This window comes from Giraffa tippelskirchi, chromosome 2, assembly GCF_054371585.1.
Source record: "Giraffa tippelskirchi isolate mGirTip1 chromosome 2, T2T-mGirTip1v1.2.pri, whole genome shotgun sequence".
Taxonomy (NCBI): Eukaryota; Metazoa; Chordata; class Mammalia; order Artiodactyla; family Giraffidae; genus Giraffa; species Giraffa tippelskirchi.
The window spans coordinates 66,329,561-66,345,418 of NC_137276.1; the positions used below are offsets into that span (position 1 = coordinate 66,329,561).

Genomic DNA, 15,858 nt, shown 5'->3' on the forward strand with positions numbered 1-15,858 from the left:
GATCCTTTTTTTTTTTTTCCTTTCATTTTCTTTAAAAAACAAAACAAAACAAAAAGCCTGAAGCAAAATCTTTTTAAGAGTAGTTACAGATATTATAGGGTTAAAGGTGGGGGGACTAAAACAGAAAAGAAAAGCACCAGTGAGATGCCTTTCTAATTTTCTTCTCTCCCGTCACTGAATACAGACAGCCAACAAAGCCCAAGTCACTTTTTTTTCGCCCTCTTCCCTTGCAAAAAAAGGAGAAACAGAAGATTTTAAGAATTTTGAAAGGATTTTGTGTGTGTGTAAAAGTCAATGCTATAAATCTAAACAAAGTCTGTTTTTTTTTTAAAAAAGTTCTAAAACAACAGGAAGAAAACACATAGAAAGAAAACCCTGGTGGAGACCTGGTTAATTACGGACTGAGGCTCTTTTTTTAACAAGAATATAAAATAATAGAAATGCAGAGGGCTCTTCCCGTGGGCAGGGCCTGCTCCTGCAGCTCCTGCTACCCGCTTCCCTTTCAGCTGCCCTCCGCTCCCCTGCCGTCACCCTTCCTCTCTCCTTTTAAAGATAAAACCCCGCTTCTGTGACTCTGATCCTCCTGATTCCCGTTGGTGAGTGTGATGGCCGCCTGTGGGCGCAGGGTGGCTACTTGGCGTCAAGCTTGGCCATCTCTTGTACGTAGATGCCGATGCTCTCGCTGTCAAAGAGGAGGAAGTAGACGTTCTTCAGCGAGGATGCACTCGAGTCATCAAAGTGGGCCGAGATGGCTTTGAGGGTCACCTGGGCTGCCGTCTGTTTGGGGAAGCAGTTTCTGTGCCAAAGGGAAAGAGAAGCCAATGTCACTTTGGTCCTGGGGCCCATGAAGGAACTCTGCCCTCAGCCTGGGGTGGGGGCAACGTGGTTCCTTCTTATCTTGGCACCAGGCCCTTGTTCCCGTCACTCAAGGTCTTACTGTGTGCAGAGGGATCCACACACAATCTCTTTTGACTCCAGATGAGGGACAGCCTGGGAAGGAGACAGGCAGGGGTCATTGCCCCCACTTTACAGGTGCCACATTGGCTCAGAGAGGCACCATGGTTTTAGGGCTGGCTGGTGAGGAGCCCCGTGCTTGAATCTATGTGACCTGACTCAAGTCCGGCTTAGCTTTAAAAAATACCAACTCCGTATTTAAAATACCTGATCTTGCAGAAAGCCTGTATAGTTTTTATTAGCTCCCTCAAGACTGGTTTCCATGCTAAATGGATTGTTTATTAAAGTGCACAAATGTATGCTCAAAAGAGGTACATCTTCATTAATTTCTGTTTCACACATTTCGCCTTCCTCTCACTAACCCACATGGATGTGCCAATGTAATTTCAGCAGTGACGATTCTGGGCAGGGATCCAAGCCCCAGGATGCCACAGGAGAGCTGTCTGCCAGGGACACAACCATCATGGTGGCACCCTGGCCCCCTTGGGTGGGTCTGGGATGGGCTGGCCTTGGTCAGCTGTCACGTCCCAGCCCAGGACATCCCGGCGAGTGGTCGCAGTTGTATGCAGAGAATTCCATCCTCAGCGCCTCCGGACCAGGCTATGGAGACCCAGCACTGCCTGCTTAGGTTGGGATAGAATTGCGGCAGGAAGCTAGGCCTCATTCCTTCCCTCTCCGCCTTCTGGTGTGACTTGGCTGTAACATCTTCAGACTGTAAATCATATCTTCGCTACAGAGGACTCTCTCTCGAGAGGGTGTTCAAAATTAAAGCCGTAACTTCCTCTGGCTGTGAGTGTGAGGGGAGAGGCCATGCTACATGTGAGGACAGACAGCCTCATTATTTATCTGAAATATTGCTCCCGCACCCAGTTGGGGTCTGTGGCAGAGAGAGCAATCATTTCTCCAACCCCTGAAAGCAAGCTCTTGCTGAGGACCTTTCACTTCTCCAGCCTCTGCCACGGGGCTCGCCCAACCCCAGAGCAGCATGGGAATCCCCTGGGGATTCCGAGATCTGCATCCTAACTCTGTGGGCTCCATGCTGCTGGTCGGTGGACCACGCTTTGAGAAGCAAGCGCCTTCGAGCCTGGTGTTTCCCATTCTGTGTTCTAGACAGGGACAGCTGGTGGGCACGTGGACTTTGAACTTGGCTCTCAAAAAGGAACTCTCGCCTCCCCTTCCTCCTGGAAGCTACCTTTCTCTGTGTTTCGAACAATGGAAACTGGGTTTCTCACTCTGTCACCTGGTCAAAGTGCTTGGCTGCCACTGGCATTCCTTGGTTATGTCCCCTGGGATGGCCAAGATGGATGTGACCAAGTGGGGGGCACAGCTGGTTCCCAAGGAGAAGGCTGGATGAACTGACCCAGCATCCCTGCCGCCCGCCCAGAAGAGAACATCTTACCTGCCACTGGGGAAGGGCGGGAATGCCACCGACTTCAGCTTCTTGTCCTCTGCTGCCGAGAGGCAATTTTTGATGGTCTCTTCAAGCTGTTCTTCACATTTGTCAGAGCCCCACTGAGGGATGTGACAGTGGATGACAAATTTGGCTGCAAGTCCGCTCGACTGGCTGACGGCGGCTGGGACATGAGAGAGAAATGCTGCAGGTTATTTCTTATGTCTTCACCTTAAGCCAGGGGGTTAGGCTGAATCTCTTGTGTCCTCCTTAGGAGAGGAAGAGCCATGTCAGAATTGCTTTTGACAGTTGGCACAAGCTTCGGGTAAACAGTGAAAACAGATGTGACAGCACATCACAGATGTTCACATGGTCTGCCTTCTGGCCTCCTAATCAAAGGTATGGGGCTTCCCAGGTAGTATGGGTGCAGTGGTAGAGAATCTGCCTGCCAATGCAGGAGATGTGGGTTTGATCCCTAAGTTGGGAAGATCCTCTGGAGGAGGAAATGGCAACCCACTCAAGTATTCTTGTCTGGAAAACCCCATGGACAGAGGGGCCTGGCAGGCTACAGTCCATGGGGTTGCAAAGTTGTACATGAGTGAGTACACATGCACACACACACAATCAAAGGTACACAGTGGACTCGTCTCTGACTCCTGGGACCTGTGAATGATAACTTATGTGGAAAAAGGGACTTTGCTGATGTGATTAAGCAAAGGACAGTGAGACGGGAAGGTTATCCTGGACTATCCAGTTGAGCCCTAAATGTATCATACAGGTCCTAATAACAGGGAGGCAGAGAGGTCAAAAGTAGGAGAAGGCACTGTGACAATGGAGCAGGGGTGGGAGTGATGTGTCCAGGAGCCAAGGAATGCAGGAGACTAGAAACTGGAGCGGGCTTCCCAGGTGGCGAGAGTGATAAAGAAGCTGCCTGCCAATAAATGCTGGTTCGATTCCTGTATTAGGTAGATCCCCTGGAGGAGGGCACGGAAACCCACTCCAGTATTCTTGCCTGGAGAATCCCATGGACAGAGGAGCCTGGAGGGTTACAGTCCATAGAGTCACAAAGAGTTGGACATGACTGAAATAACTTAGCACACACAGAAGCTGGAACAGGCAAGGAACAGCTGCTTTAAGAAGGAACCAGCCCTGCCAGCACCTTGATTTTAGTTTCTTAAGACTCACTGCAGCCTTCTGATGTCCAGAGCACTAAGACGATACATTTGTGTTGTTTGATGCTACCAAGTTTGTGCTAATTTGTGCGGGTCTGTAATAGTTTCTAGTGATAGGAAACTAGTACAACAGCTTTTTCAAAATGGACAAGCCCTCTCTCCTCTCCCCGTCTGAGATCCTGACTTGGTAGGTCTGATGCAGGCCTTGTACTTGGTGATTTGAGGACCCTCCATAAACTGAGAACCACTCCACTATGTTGTACACCTCCTTGGATAAGGACTGTCTTTTGATCATCTCTGTATACCTGAGGAGCCTATAGGGAGCAGGTGTTCACAACAGGTTGTGAAGTTACATTACGCCTGCTTGGTCTCATAATTTCAGTTCATACTCCCTATTTTTATTTTTCACTCCCCCAAACCTCTTTCCTGTCAGTGCCAGAGCTGATAGTGAAGAGTTCTAGGTAAGTCCCTGTGGCCATTGATCGCCAAAGGAGTGGCTGGGTCTGATCCACTGGCCACTCTCTGGCTCCGTGGGGGCGTCCGTGGCTGCAGCCACCTGGTGCTTGCCTCTAAGCCACCCACCTTGTGGAGCTGGGGCTCTGTGCCACTCAAGGAACCAGATTTAGCAAATGTCCTCCACCCTCCCAGTGGCCAGGCTCTGGGAGACTGGGGGACTTCGGGCAGGTCACACTGCTATGGCAGCGTTTCTAACGAATATAATTCTGCTGCATTCCAGAGCATCATGTGGGGTTGGTTTGAAAGACTTATTTGGAATGTATGATGCCCACCCAGTACATGAACTGTGTTCCCTAGCGATGTCCATCCACAGCGCTGAAGAGGCTATACCTGCACAGGCCAGGGTGGGTGGTGACAAATGCAAGGGGCATCCCCCGCCTGTCGGCTGCAGCTGTGAACGCCCTGCCTTCCCAGTGCCCAGCTGGTACCAAGCATCTGATTAGTGAATGAGTGAGTTAAGGAATCAGTCGATGTAAATACTGAGGCAGCAGCAGGCATGACTGGTTGACTCTCCTACCGTGTACATTTGTACACCAGAAGCAGACTGTTCCCACTGCTCTTATGGTTCAAGGGAACCCAGTATCGTGGGGTTTAGCACTACCTGCTTGGGGCAACTTCCCTGAGGCCCTCACTGTTCTCATACGCTGGGGAGATTCCAGCTCCTTATAAACCAGGTTGATTTACTTCATATATGTTTAAAATATGATCACGTTACCAGCTGAATGATACTCTTTTTAATGTTAAAAGCCATTTTAAATAAGAGAAATGTACCCCTAATGGTAGTGTTAAGTGAAACAAGAAATGTGTTAAGTTAATCAAGAAAAATGGCATGCCTTCTCATCTCCTCTGACACTCTCTATTTACCCTAGTTTTTTTTTTTTTGTTTCTTTCTTTGGTGTGTTTTTGGTCTGTGCTACATGGCGTGTGGGAGCTTAGTTCCCCCACCAGGGATTGAACCCAGGCTCCCTGCAGTGGGGACCGCCAGAGAAGTCCCTACACTAGATTTTGGTAGCAGGTCAGCCTAATACAAGGTATTTCCATGGCAACTGGAAATGGAAACCTCCCCTTGTAGTTGTAATGATTTAGTTTTCTCTAGAGGTGTCAAGGTGAAGATCAAGTGATCTTGGGGCTTGGGACACTGATATTTGGTAGAAGCATCTACTAATACTCTTTATGTGATGTGATGTGATGTCCCCTGGTGAGTCACCTTCACTTGCTGAGGACCATGCTCTGAGGTGGCAGAGTGGCTGCAAGAAGCCTCTAGAACCTTCCTTAGGGGAGCCCAACACCTTTTCAGAGTCACCACTGTCAAGTGGATGGCAGGGTGGCCCCGTGTCCTGCTGGGACGCTGCTGCTACAGCTAATCCTTGGTCTCCATGACTGTGCTTTCCCTCCTGCCTCAATTTCCTGCAGCAGCCTCTCCTTCTTCTGTCCACCCAGGCCTAGTGTTCTCTCTGCTGCCACCTGGCCCTGGCTCCTACAAATCATTTTTGTCCTCAGTTTTCATCAGCTGCTTACCAGTCACCTTGCTGGAGCCCCAGGTCCAACAGGTGCCCATCAGAGTCAACGCTCATGCCCAAAGCCAATTCCCCTTTCTCTGTCTCTGGCACCACCTGTTGGCTTCCTCTGACTTGCCTCACTCCAGGCCCGTCTGCTTCACTTCTACCACCATGTCCCAACCCTCTCCCATCCAGCTTCCTGGCTGGAATCTGGATGCATTTATAATCGCTGTGGGCTTGGACCGAGATGAGTTCTTCCACAGGGAAGTTGCATTTGTTTCTATGTCATCTGGGGACTCTACCATACCCAGGTCATGTCCCACTAACCTTCCCAATTGAGGTTTTGGGGCCACAGTGCAAATCCACAGGAGTACCAGCATGTGGTTCAAATTCCCTAGTGAGGCTTTTCCCCATTGGTCTACCCAATGCCAAGGTCAAGACAGGTACTGGCTGCCCTTTCTGCATGGTGGGTCCATGTTTTGCTTTCTGTTAAACTGAAGGTGCCCAGGCTTTGTGTGGGGTCTCCTATTGGACACTCCATCTTGGAAATGTATTCTTTCTTACAATAAGGACATATCTTACACTTGATGGTATTTTGAAACTGAATGAAATATGGTCTAATTTAGACCCTGATGAACTATCTCCCCTTTTCCAGATGCACCCACACAAAACCCTCCTTCCCAGGGAGATAACTGCTGTTTGGCCCCGGGGCCATGAATACTTGGACCTAACAGATGTGTCTGCTTTCTTAGCTCATGCTTGTTTTCTGCACCCCTCTCCATCCTTCTGGATTCATTTCTGTTTCTCCCTGTGAGGCTTCTGAGGCTTCTGTGGTCCTTTCAGCAAGAGTCTGTGGACCTCTGACTCTCAACTTTTGCTATCTGGAATTCCGCACCTTTTACCCTCCCTGTTGAATAATAACAAATAACATGTGAACTTCTTAGTGCACAGTTTTCCCCCTTGGTGCTTTGAAGACACTTCTGTCTCCAAGCATCTTTTGTTGCTGACAAGTCTGCTGTCAGGAGAACCATCTTTACAAATGTCCTGCCTTTCTGTAGGCTGCTTTTCAGGTTTGTCTTGATTTTTGGAAATGCCACCATGATAGGCCAGGTTTTGGACTTATTTTGATTTTTTAAATATACTCAATGTTTTTAACCTGAGGATTCAAGGGTTTCATTCTGGAAAATTCTCAGTCAAGATCTTTTTTTCTTTTAAATTGAGGTATAGTTGATTTGTAACATACTAGTTTCAGGTGTGCAACATAGTCCTTTAGAATTTTTATAGATTATACTTCATTTAACATTATGATAAAATACTGGCTATATTAGCTGTATTCCCTGTGCTGTAAAATATATCCTTGTAGTTTATTTATTTCACACATAGTAGTTTGTAACTCTTCATCTTTTTATTAATTATTATTATTAGTTTTCTAAACTTTTTGGCCCGTGATACAAGATCCTATTTCCCTGACCAGAGATTGAACCTGTGACCTTGCAGTGGAAGCATGGAGTCTTACCACTGGACTGCTAGGGAAGTCCCTTTATCTTTTTACATACTGCTTCTCTACCTCCTAGTTTCTACCCCTGGAACTGTTTAGAAGCATGTTGGAGGCTCTCATTTTATGTAGAGAAGCTATTTTTCTCTCCTTCCTATCCTATCAGGCAGTTTGCAGACGTTTCCTCAAGACCCCCAGTTAGGATCCTCTCTTACACGGATGATTCAGGGCTCTGGCTCAGGGTTATACAAGGTGTGGGGTAGATGCAGGCACTCAGCTGGTGGGTGACATGGCCCTGGGCTTGGGTGAGGGGCTCTCTGCTCCCTTCTGCTACTCTAGAAAGTGGATTTCACACGAGCCAGAGCCCAAGGTATCGGTCAGAACCTTGGCTTCCTGTAAGGGCTGGGAGTTTCATCCAGCCCTTTCTCTCAGCAGGGAGCCTGGCTTGCATCCCTTCCAAGTATGAGGTGACTCTAGTTCCATCAGCAGGTAAGAGGTGACCTCCTGATTTCTCTGCATATTACCAGAACTGCAGCCCAGCTCCCACACCCCCTCGCTGTTGCTGCTTGCAGCTCTCCTATCTCTGTCTACATGGAGGCTTGTGTTTTATGTCAGTGTGCCTCTGTCTTAAATTTTTTTTTAATTTTTATTTATTTTGGCTGTGCTGGGTCTCCGTTGCGGTGCGAGGGCTTTCTCTAGTTGCGGTACACAAGGGCTACTCTTCATTGTGGTGCACGTGCTTCTCATTGCAGTGGCTTCTCTTGCTGCAGTGCACAAGCTCAACAGTTGTAGCACAGGGCTTAGTTGCTCCATGGCATGTGGGATCCTCCCGGACCAGGGATTGAACCCATGCCTCTTGCACTGGAGGCAGATTCTTAGCCACTGGACTACCAGGGAAGTCCAACGTCTTAAAATTTTAAAAAGGAAATTCTATCATCGTATGACGAGTGGTGTGTGCAGACTGTAAAGTGAGGACACACGTTCTTTCTTGATCAGTAGCCCTATAACTTTTCTTGCAATCAAATCTGATCATGACATTCCCCAGCTTCTATTTTCAAAGGCACTTCTCTTAGTCTATATAGAGTCAAATCCAGACCATTAGCACAGCCCGAGGGCCAGGCCCATCTCTGGCTGCTGTTCGTCTCCTTCCTGACGGCTCCTGACCTTGCCTTCTCACACACTGTGTCCCTCCTGCCCACAACGTCCTTGCCCCCAGGTAGATCTCGCATCCTCACTGGTACTTCCCCAACTCCCCAAGCAGAGAGTATGGCTCCCTCTCTGTGCCCCACTTATGTGTCTGTCTCTCCTTCTCGACTGTCCAGTGCTGGAGGACAGGAGTGGGTTTTCTTTGTCCTTGGAGCCCCCGCCCCAGGGCAGCACTTGGCACCAACTAGCTGTCCCTGGAGGTAGGTGTGAATACGGATCTAAAGTTGGACCCACTTGTCAAAAAGTTACCTTTGAAAGTAAGTGTTCAAACAAACAAAAACCTGTGCACAGGTGTTCAGAGGAGCCAAAGGTGGAAATAACCCAAGTGATGAATGGATAAGCAAATGAAATAGTATTCAGCCCTAAAAAGGAATGAAGCACTGATACAAGTTACAGTATGGATGAACCTCAAAACATTTTAAGTGAAAGAAGCCAGACACAAAAGATCACATATTATACGATTCAATTTATATAAAATATCCAGAAGAGGCAAATCTATAGAAAGAGAAGGCAGACTGGTGGTTGTCAGCGGCTGGGGGAGGGACGTGACTACTTAATCCATGTGGAGTTTCTACAGAAGGTGATAAAAAGTTCTGGGAACTAGGTAGCGGTGACAGAGAAGCAGCACTGAGTGTACTTAATGCCACCGCACTGTACAGGTTTAAAGGTCACAATGGTAAACTTTGTCATGTATTTTCCACACACACAGAAAGTTACCCAATCATTCTAGACCATTTTTGGGTGAGCTGATGATGCAAATTGGCCCAAACTATCCAGACACTTTATAGTCCCCATGGTGTATGAAATGATCTACATGGGCCTGCTCAAATTATTTGAGAGATGCTAAAATACTTTCCTGATTGGTTGTGGCCTGTTTTGCTCTGTGAACTGAATGTGTGTGAAGCATGTCCTGCTACAGGGGAAGGTGGTTGGGGACGTGACCCAATTCCACACTTACCTTCAGCTACTTCCAAAGGGCCCTGGGACTTGCGAAGCTCCTTTACTGTTTCCAAGAACTCCTTGCCCCCAGCCTTTTCCAAGGCCTTACCTGTGAAGGACAATAGCGGAAAGCCATTGTGGTTGCCCTTTGCAAAGCCATTAATTTATACTGGTTGACAGTTTTCCTAGGTCTTAAAAAAGTGCTTAGAAAGGAGGAGTCAACTTTTGCAATTAAATCCTGGTTACTGGGCTTCCCTGGTGATCCAGCACTTAAGAATCTGCCTGCCAAAGCAGGGGACAAGGGTTCAATCCCTGGCCCGGGAAGAGCCCACATTCTGCGTGAAAACTAAACCCATGAGCCACAACTACGGAGCCAGTGCTCTAGAGCTGGTGAGCCACAACTACTGAAGCCTGTGAGTCTAGAATCTGTGCTCTGTAACAAGAGAGCCACTGCAATGAGAACTCCGTGTGCCCCAGCCAGAGAGTAGCCACCACTCTCTGCAACTAGAGAAAGCTCTCACGCAGCAACAAAGACCTAGAACAGCCAAAAATAAATAAATAAACCTTACAAATTAAAAAATTAAATCCTGGTTGCCAGTGATCACTGGTGGCAGGGGTCCCTGTGCTTCTATCCAACAGTACTTAGAGTCTAGCAAACTTTTTTTTTAAGAATTATTTAAGATTTTATTTTACTTACTATTGCTTCTAATGTATCATAGGAATTATTTCCCAAAAATGTTAATCACAGCTGGATTGAAAGAATATTCGGGAAATACAGTAATGTTGTTTCTGTAACTGTACCACATTATAAGTCTCCTGGAGAGTCAAAGGGGTTTGCCTTTGTGGAATGTGAAGCAAAAGCACAAGGAGCAGAAGCTATTGAGGTAGGTCTAGGACCTTTAGTCAGAACAGGGAAGAGGAAAAGAAGCTGCTCTAAAGATGCAGAATGCCTCACTCCCAAATTAGAAATTTTAAAAATGGCCCAGAAAGACAACAATAAAACAGAAGCCTCAGAAGTTTGCAAAGAGGGAATTCCATGGTGGTTCTATGGTTAGGGCTTGGCACTTTCACTGCCGGGGCCCGTGGTGTGGCCAAAAAACAAGTCTGCAAAGAAAACAAAGGTATTTATAACTTTAAAGTTTAGGGTTAGATAAATAAGGTTTTCTTTTTTTCAACTTATGTGTTTATTTCTTAACTTGATATTTCATTTAGAATAAGAAGTCTCCACTGTAGAGGAAAAGGATACTGGAGATATAAAAGACTGATCCCTCTTGAAAGCAAAAAGGAAGCATAAGAAAAAACAGAAGGAGAGGCATAAAATGGGAGTACCATTATGAGTACTATCAAAGCAAGTCAGTGGTACAAGTTATATTGTTGGCAAACTCTTCAAAGGACCTTTTTAGGGGTTGATTTGTTCATAAAGCAGTCTCAATGACATGAACTCTTAGTGATCTTTTTAAAAAATTAAGGACTCAGAACCTCCACTGGGTTTGGGATCTGACCTTGAGTTTTTGTTGCAGTTCTAGTGTTTTTTTCTATTCTACTATCACCCACCACTTAAAAAATAGAGCTATCTTTATAGTTTTCCTGATATAAAAATGCAAATACTGTAGAAATGATGAAGAAAGTAAAACTTTAAAAGATAAACTTATTTTGTTTGTGAGAAGCTAGGACACACTTAGAGTGAAAGTGTTAATCGCCCAGTTGTGTCTGATTCTTTGTGACACCATGGACAGTAGCCTGCCAGGCTCCTCGGTCCATGGAATTCTCCCTGCAAGAATCCTGGAGTGGGTTGCCATTCCCTTCTCCAGGGGATCTTCACGACTCAGGGATCAAACCAGGGTCTCCTGCATTGCAGGGAGATTCTTTACCAGCTGAGCCACTAGGACACACTTAAGGCAGAGCTCAAGATTAAGGCCGTTAGGGGGAGTCTTTCCCAACGCAGTGAGTTGAGGGCAGTTGGTAGAGCCTGGGCTGGGTTTGAGAAGTGGAGGAGTTTTCACCATCTCTGTGTGTAAGAGAAATTCTGTTTCTCTGTAATACTAGTTTTTGTTGTTTTTTGTGTTTTCCCCCACCCAGTGCTATTGTATCTCCATTTCAGCAAAGCAAGTGGCCTCTGATGCCAAGGGGGACACACGGGTGAGCCTGGCAGCCTGGCACCACTGGTGGGACAGGTGGCAATCCACTGGTGAAATAATTCAGTGTATAGCCTTACAGACAGCCTAACTTGTTCCAGATGTCAATTTCCTTTTTACCAGTGGTGTTCTCAATACTGAAGCTTAAAATGTATATACAGGTTTACCCAAAACAAGCACAACAATATTTAGAGTAACACTACTCATTATAGCCCACATTGGAAACGGCCCCAATGCCACCAGCGGTACACTGGATCAACTAACTGTTATATTCCTACAACGGAACACTGCACAGTAAAGAAAATGAATGAACTACAACCATGCTCAACAACATGCGTGGATTTCACAAAGTTGAGCTAAAGGAGCCAGACACAAAAGGAGACACACCGCATGACTTATATAAAATCTAAAACAGATGAGACCCCCTCTATGCTATTAGAAGACAGGATAGTGGTAGGGACTTCCCTGGTGGCCCAATGGTTAAGACTCGGTGCTTCCACTGTAGGGGGCAGGAGTTCAATCCCTGGTGGGGGAACTAAGATCCTGCATGCCGTACAGCGCAGCCACAAAAAAACAAAACAAAACAGAGGACATCACAGTGGTTACCCTCGGAGAGAATGGTCCTGGGACGAGGGATGAAGGGGCCTTGTGGGGTGCTGGCAAGGTTCTGTTTCATGATCACGATGCTGGTCACACAGTTTTATTCATCAAGCTGTGCAGTAATGATCTGTTTTTGTATAACACTTCAATAAAAATTTCAAAAATATATGCATATTAAAAAAATTAGTTTTTGATCCCTGGATCAAACCTGGGTCTCCTGCATTGCAGGCAGATTCTTTACCGTCTGAGGCCCCAGGAAAGTCCCAATACTTTAAGGCTGTTCAGTTAAACACAAAGGCAGAGTTTGATTGACAGGGTCCGCCAAGCAGAGGCTATCCAGCTGAAAGAGACCGGCCTCACAAGAACTTGCCAGAACAGTGGCTATTCTAAGGCACTTCTCCTGAAGTCTCAGAACCTTACCTATATCTTCCTTGAGGTCAATTTCGGCTGTGGTTGGGTGGACGATGCCCTCCACTCTCATGGAGCCAATATGGCTGATGTCACTCTGGGTCAAGGACAGCTGCATTGGGAAGAGAAGATGGCGAGTTGGGTGAGATAAGTCCTATGGAAAACCTTCACACCTGTGCATTCTTTCACTGACTGCCAACAGAAAGGGCTCTACATGGAGCGACCATCTCAAGTGTCCCGGGTGTGTGGTTTTCAGTAGGCTCTTTTGAGCTCAGTGGATTTGATGTTCACCCTGAGGTTAGCAGCACACAACAAATCTGCCTCCCCTTCCAGGAACAGGAATGGGACCTCCCTTCCTTTTCTTCTCCCTATAGAGTATGCCCTCATTTCTCACCTGGGTGGTCTTGGTGTTTGATGTTGTAGTTTCTGAGTAGCTCCTGCAAGAAGCTACTCAGTTTCTGGCATTCTTTTCAGAGCAGCACAGACCTCTGGGGGCAGGGACGCAAAGCCAACCACTTCTGCGGGAGAGAAGTGATGGGCTCCGGGATGCTGACCTGCCTACATATGGCCACCTTGTCTTTCGGGGACCCTGGAGCCACACTTGTGAAATGCTGCCCTAGGGGCGTGAACTGAGTGGAATGGAAACCATTCTCCATCATCTCCCCACCTGAGCAAGAACTTCTTGCTCCCCTATTTAAGTGAGAGAAAGCGAATCATCTCATAGTCATGGACAGCCCCTAGAGCGGACATAACTTCCACCTCTTTGCTTCCCTGCTTTCATCAGTGATAAATTAGGAACCCGCCACTTTGATGCGCTTCTCAAAACATGCTCTTGCCAATGGCTTCAAAAGAGGTTCCACCACTGTCAGGCTGCAAACATTCGCTACCCGAGATATGATTAACTGACTCTTTCCACACGTGTCTTATTGCAGCCCCAGTTGACTTAGTAGATAAATTGTCTGTTATGCTTGTGGGAATGAATCATCTGCATGTTTGGCGGGGGCTGCTATTGTGCTGCTGAAAACTGTTCAAATGTATAACTCAGTTTGTTTTCTTTCTGCAGCCTAGAAAGGCAAGCAGACTGAATTATTGGCAAATAATTCACTTCTAATACCAGGGATATTCAGGGAACATATCTTTCTATTTTCTTTCTATAATAAATTACATCACACCATGTAAAGCAGGCCTCCCAAAGGCTGGTTGAGAAAGTTAGCTATGGATTTTTTCGGTGAGCACAGGAATAACTGGGACATGGGAAGCAGAAAGATACTGAGCAGAAAGATCCGCTGGCTGACCAATGTCAGCATAAACAATTCTCCGCACTAAAGAGCTTGTTTATCCTCACAATGCAGAGGTGGCCATAGCTTTTTAGTTTAAAAATGAATACAAGACCATAGTGAAAGTTGTATCAGGGAAGGAATGGATGAAGGTGGCATCATTGCTTGTAAACAGTAGGTTGTAAAAAAGCAGTAGTGCTTTATGACAGCACATTACAACTTTCTTTATTACCTTCTGCCCTAGAACAAGGCTCTTAGAAGACAGGATAGTGAATCCATCCCCTGGCCCATCTTCAGAGGTGGAATTGGAAGTCCCTTCTTTATCGCTGTCCTTTGGTTTGGACTGTTGGTAGAAACCAGAAGGACAGATGAGAAATCATCCAGTAAAAGCCCAAAGTGGCTTTTAAGTCTTTCCCTTGGTTACCACCCCGTTGGATATAAAAGGAAGTGGTCAGGTGTTAGGTTCTACTGTTTTTGATGGAGGGAAGCAAGGGATACCAATATGGGAAAAAAAGGATACTACAAAAAATAAAGTGTATTTAAGGGATTCTTATGCACCCACAGTCCTTACTCAAACCTGGGCACAGGTATGTTTTTTTTTTTGTATTTATAAGGAGCTTTATTTTTATTTTTTGATTTTTAACTTGACTTTTTATTTTATATATATATATATTTATTTTAAATTAATTTATTTATCTATTTTTTAACTTTACAATATTGTATTGGTTTTGCCATACGTTGACATGAATCCACCACAGGTATACATGTGTCCCCTTCCAGAGCCCCCCTCCCACCGCCCTCCCCGTCCCATCCCTCCGGGTGGACACAGGTATGTTATTCCTGCTGTTTTCAACACCTGCACCTTATGGATGCTGGGGTCGTTCATAGTACGCTGTTCAGTCTCCCTTCTCCCCAGGACTCCCTGGGGCACAGCGGCTGAGAAATGAACTCTTTTGTCATCTTTTTAGTCATCACAGAGGTCCGAGGAATGAAAACTTGAAACCCCCAGAGCAGTGCTGTCCAGCAGAACTTCCTTCCCTCGTGGAAATGTTCTAGCTTTGTGCTGCTCGGTACTGTCAAGCATGTGAAATGTGGCTGGAGCAACCAAGGAACTGAGTTTTATTTCATTTTAATTAATTTAAATTCAAATTTAAATAGCCATATGTTGTTAGTAGTTGCTGTACTGGGCCGCATATGAAAAATATGACTCCACAAATGGTATCTCTGAGTTATAGCTAGTTAGCATATCAGGTTATCTGAATACCTGAAATGCCAGTGGCTGAACTCGGATGACTCTCTGTGGAAGGCTAGAGATGTGTCAGTATGCCACACGGGGGAGGTGGGAAGTAGTGTTCCAGGCCAGCATCTCTCACTGAAGATTTTGGTGGGGGCAGTGGAACGGGTCTAGAAACGTGAAATCTACCATGTTTGGGGGTTGGAAATCTCTAGTAGACCCTGCGTAATAATCTGAGCTGGTCTCAAAGACTCTTTATTTTTTATTTTTTAAGATTTTTAAGATTTTTTGGATGTAGCTAATTTTTAAATTCTTTATTGAATTTGTTACAATATTGCTTCTACTTTTATGTTTTGGTTTTTTGGCTTCCAGGCATGTGGGATCTTAGCTCTCCAGCCAGGGATGGGTCGAACCCACACCCCCCTGCAGTGGAAGGTGAAGTCTTAACCACTGGGCTGCCAAGAAGTCCCCCTTTATTCTTTTTCACAGACATTATGATCATTTCCTCCCCCAACCCACCCCTGGTACCAAGCTGAGGCAAGTCCCCAGTCCTTTGGGGATGCTGGCCACATCCTCCTCTTTGGATGGTTCAACTTCCCTCCTGTTCTGTGAGTGTCCGGGGCTCACAGATACTACTAGGCTTACCTTTTTGGACGTCCGTGGTTTGGCAGCCTTTGATTTCTTTCCCCCCTTCTTTCCTGATGTGGCCTTCCTTCCTCTTTTCTCTGGGGGAGGGGAGAGGATAGTTTCTGACTTGCCTTTGGTCCCTCGCTTTTTGGCCAGCAGTTCAGGGTGGATTCTGGGCAGGACGCCTCCGCTGGCAATGGTCACTCCTTTTAGCAGCTGAAGAGAGACGACGTGTGAGCTCAGACAGCAAAGAGCACATTGGTTCTGGATTTAAAACGATTCTAACTGTTGGCAGAGCAAGTGTTAAATCTGGCCTGTGCTTTCCAAAGAAACCGCATGATACACGATTTAACCAGTTTTCCCTGTCTCATTGGTAGGGCTTTTCTCTGTAGGTATCAAGGCAATC

General features: G+C 46.3%; 1 protein-coding gene across 2 annotated transcripts in view; it reads right to left on the bottom strand.

Moving 5' to 3' along the window:
- Window position 1: 1 nt before the first annotated feature.
- MACROH2A2 (macroH2A.2 histone) overlaps window positions 2-15,858 on the bottom strand; it is a 52,576-nt gene continuing 36,719 nt past the window's right edge. Inside the window, exons 4-9 of one of the 2 annotated variants that reach the window (XM_081573898.1) lie at window positions 15,471-15,668; window positions 13,824-13,934; window positions 12,327-12,426; window positions 9,191-9,280; window positions 2,354-2,528; window positions 2-796 (exon numbers count right to left, since the gene is read on the bottom strand). In XM_081573898.1, coding sequence (XP_081430024.1) covers window positions 631-796; window positions 2,354-2,528; window positions 9,191-9,280; window positions 12,327-12,426; window positions 13,824-13,934; window positions 15,471-15,668 — 840 coding nt within the window. In that variant the 3' untranslated portion in view covers window positions 2-630. Of the gene's footprint in view, window positions 797-2,353; window positions 2,529-9,190; window positions 9,281-12,321; window positions 12,427-13,823; window positions 13,935-15,470; window positions 15,669-15,858 lie in introns of both variants that reach the window. The other variant, XM_081573899.1, reaches the window with a different exon arrangement.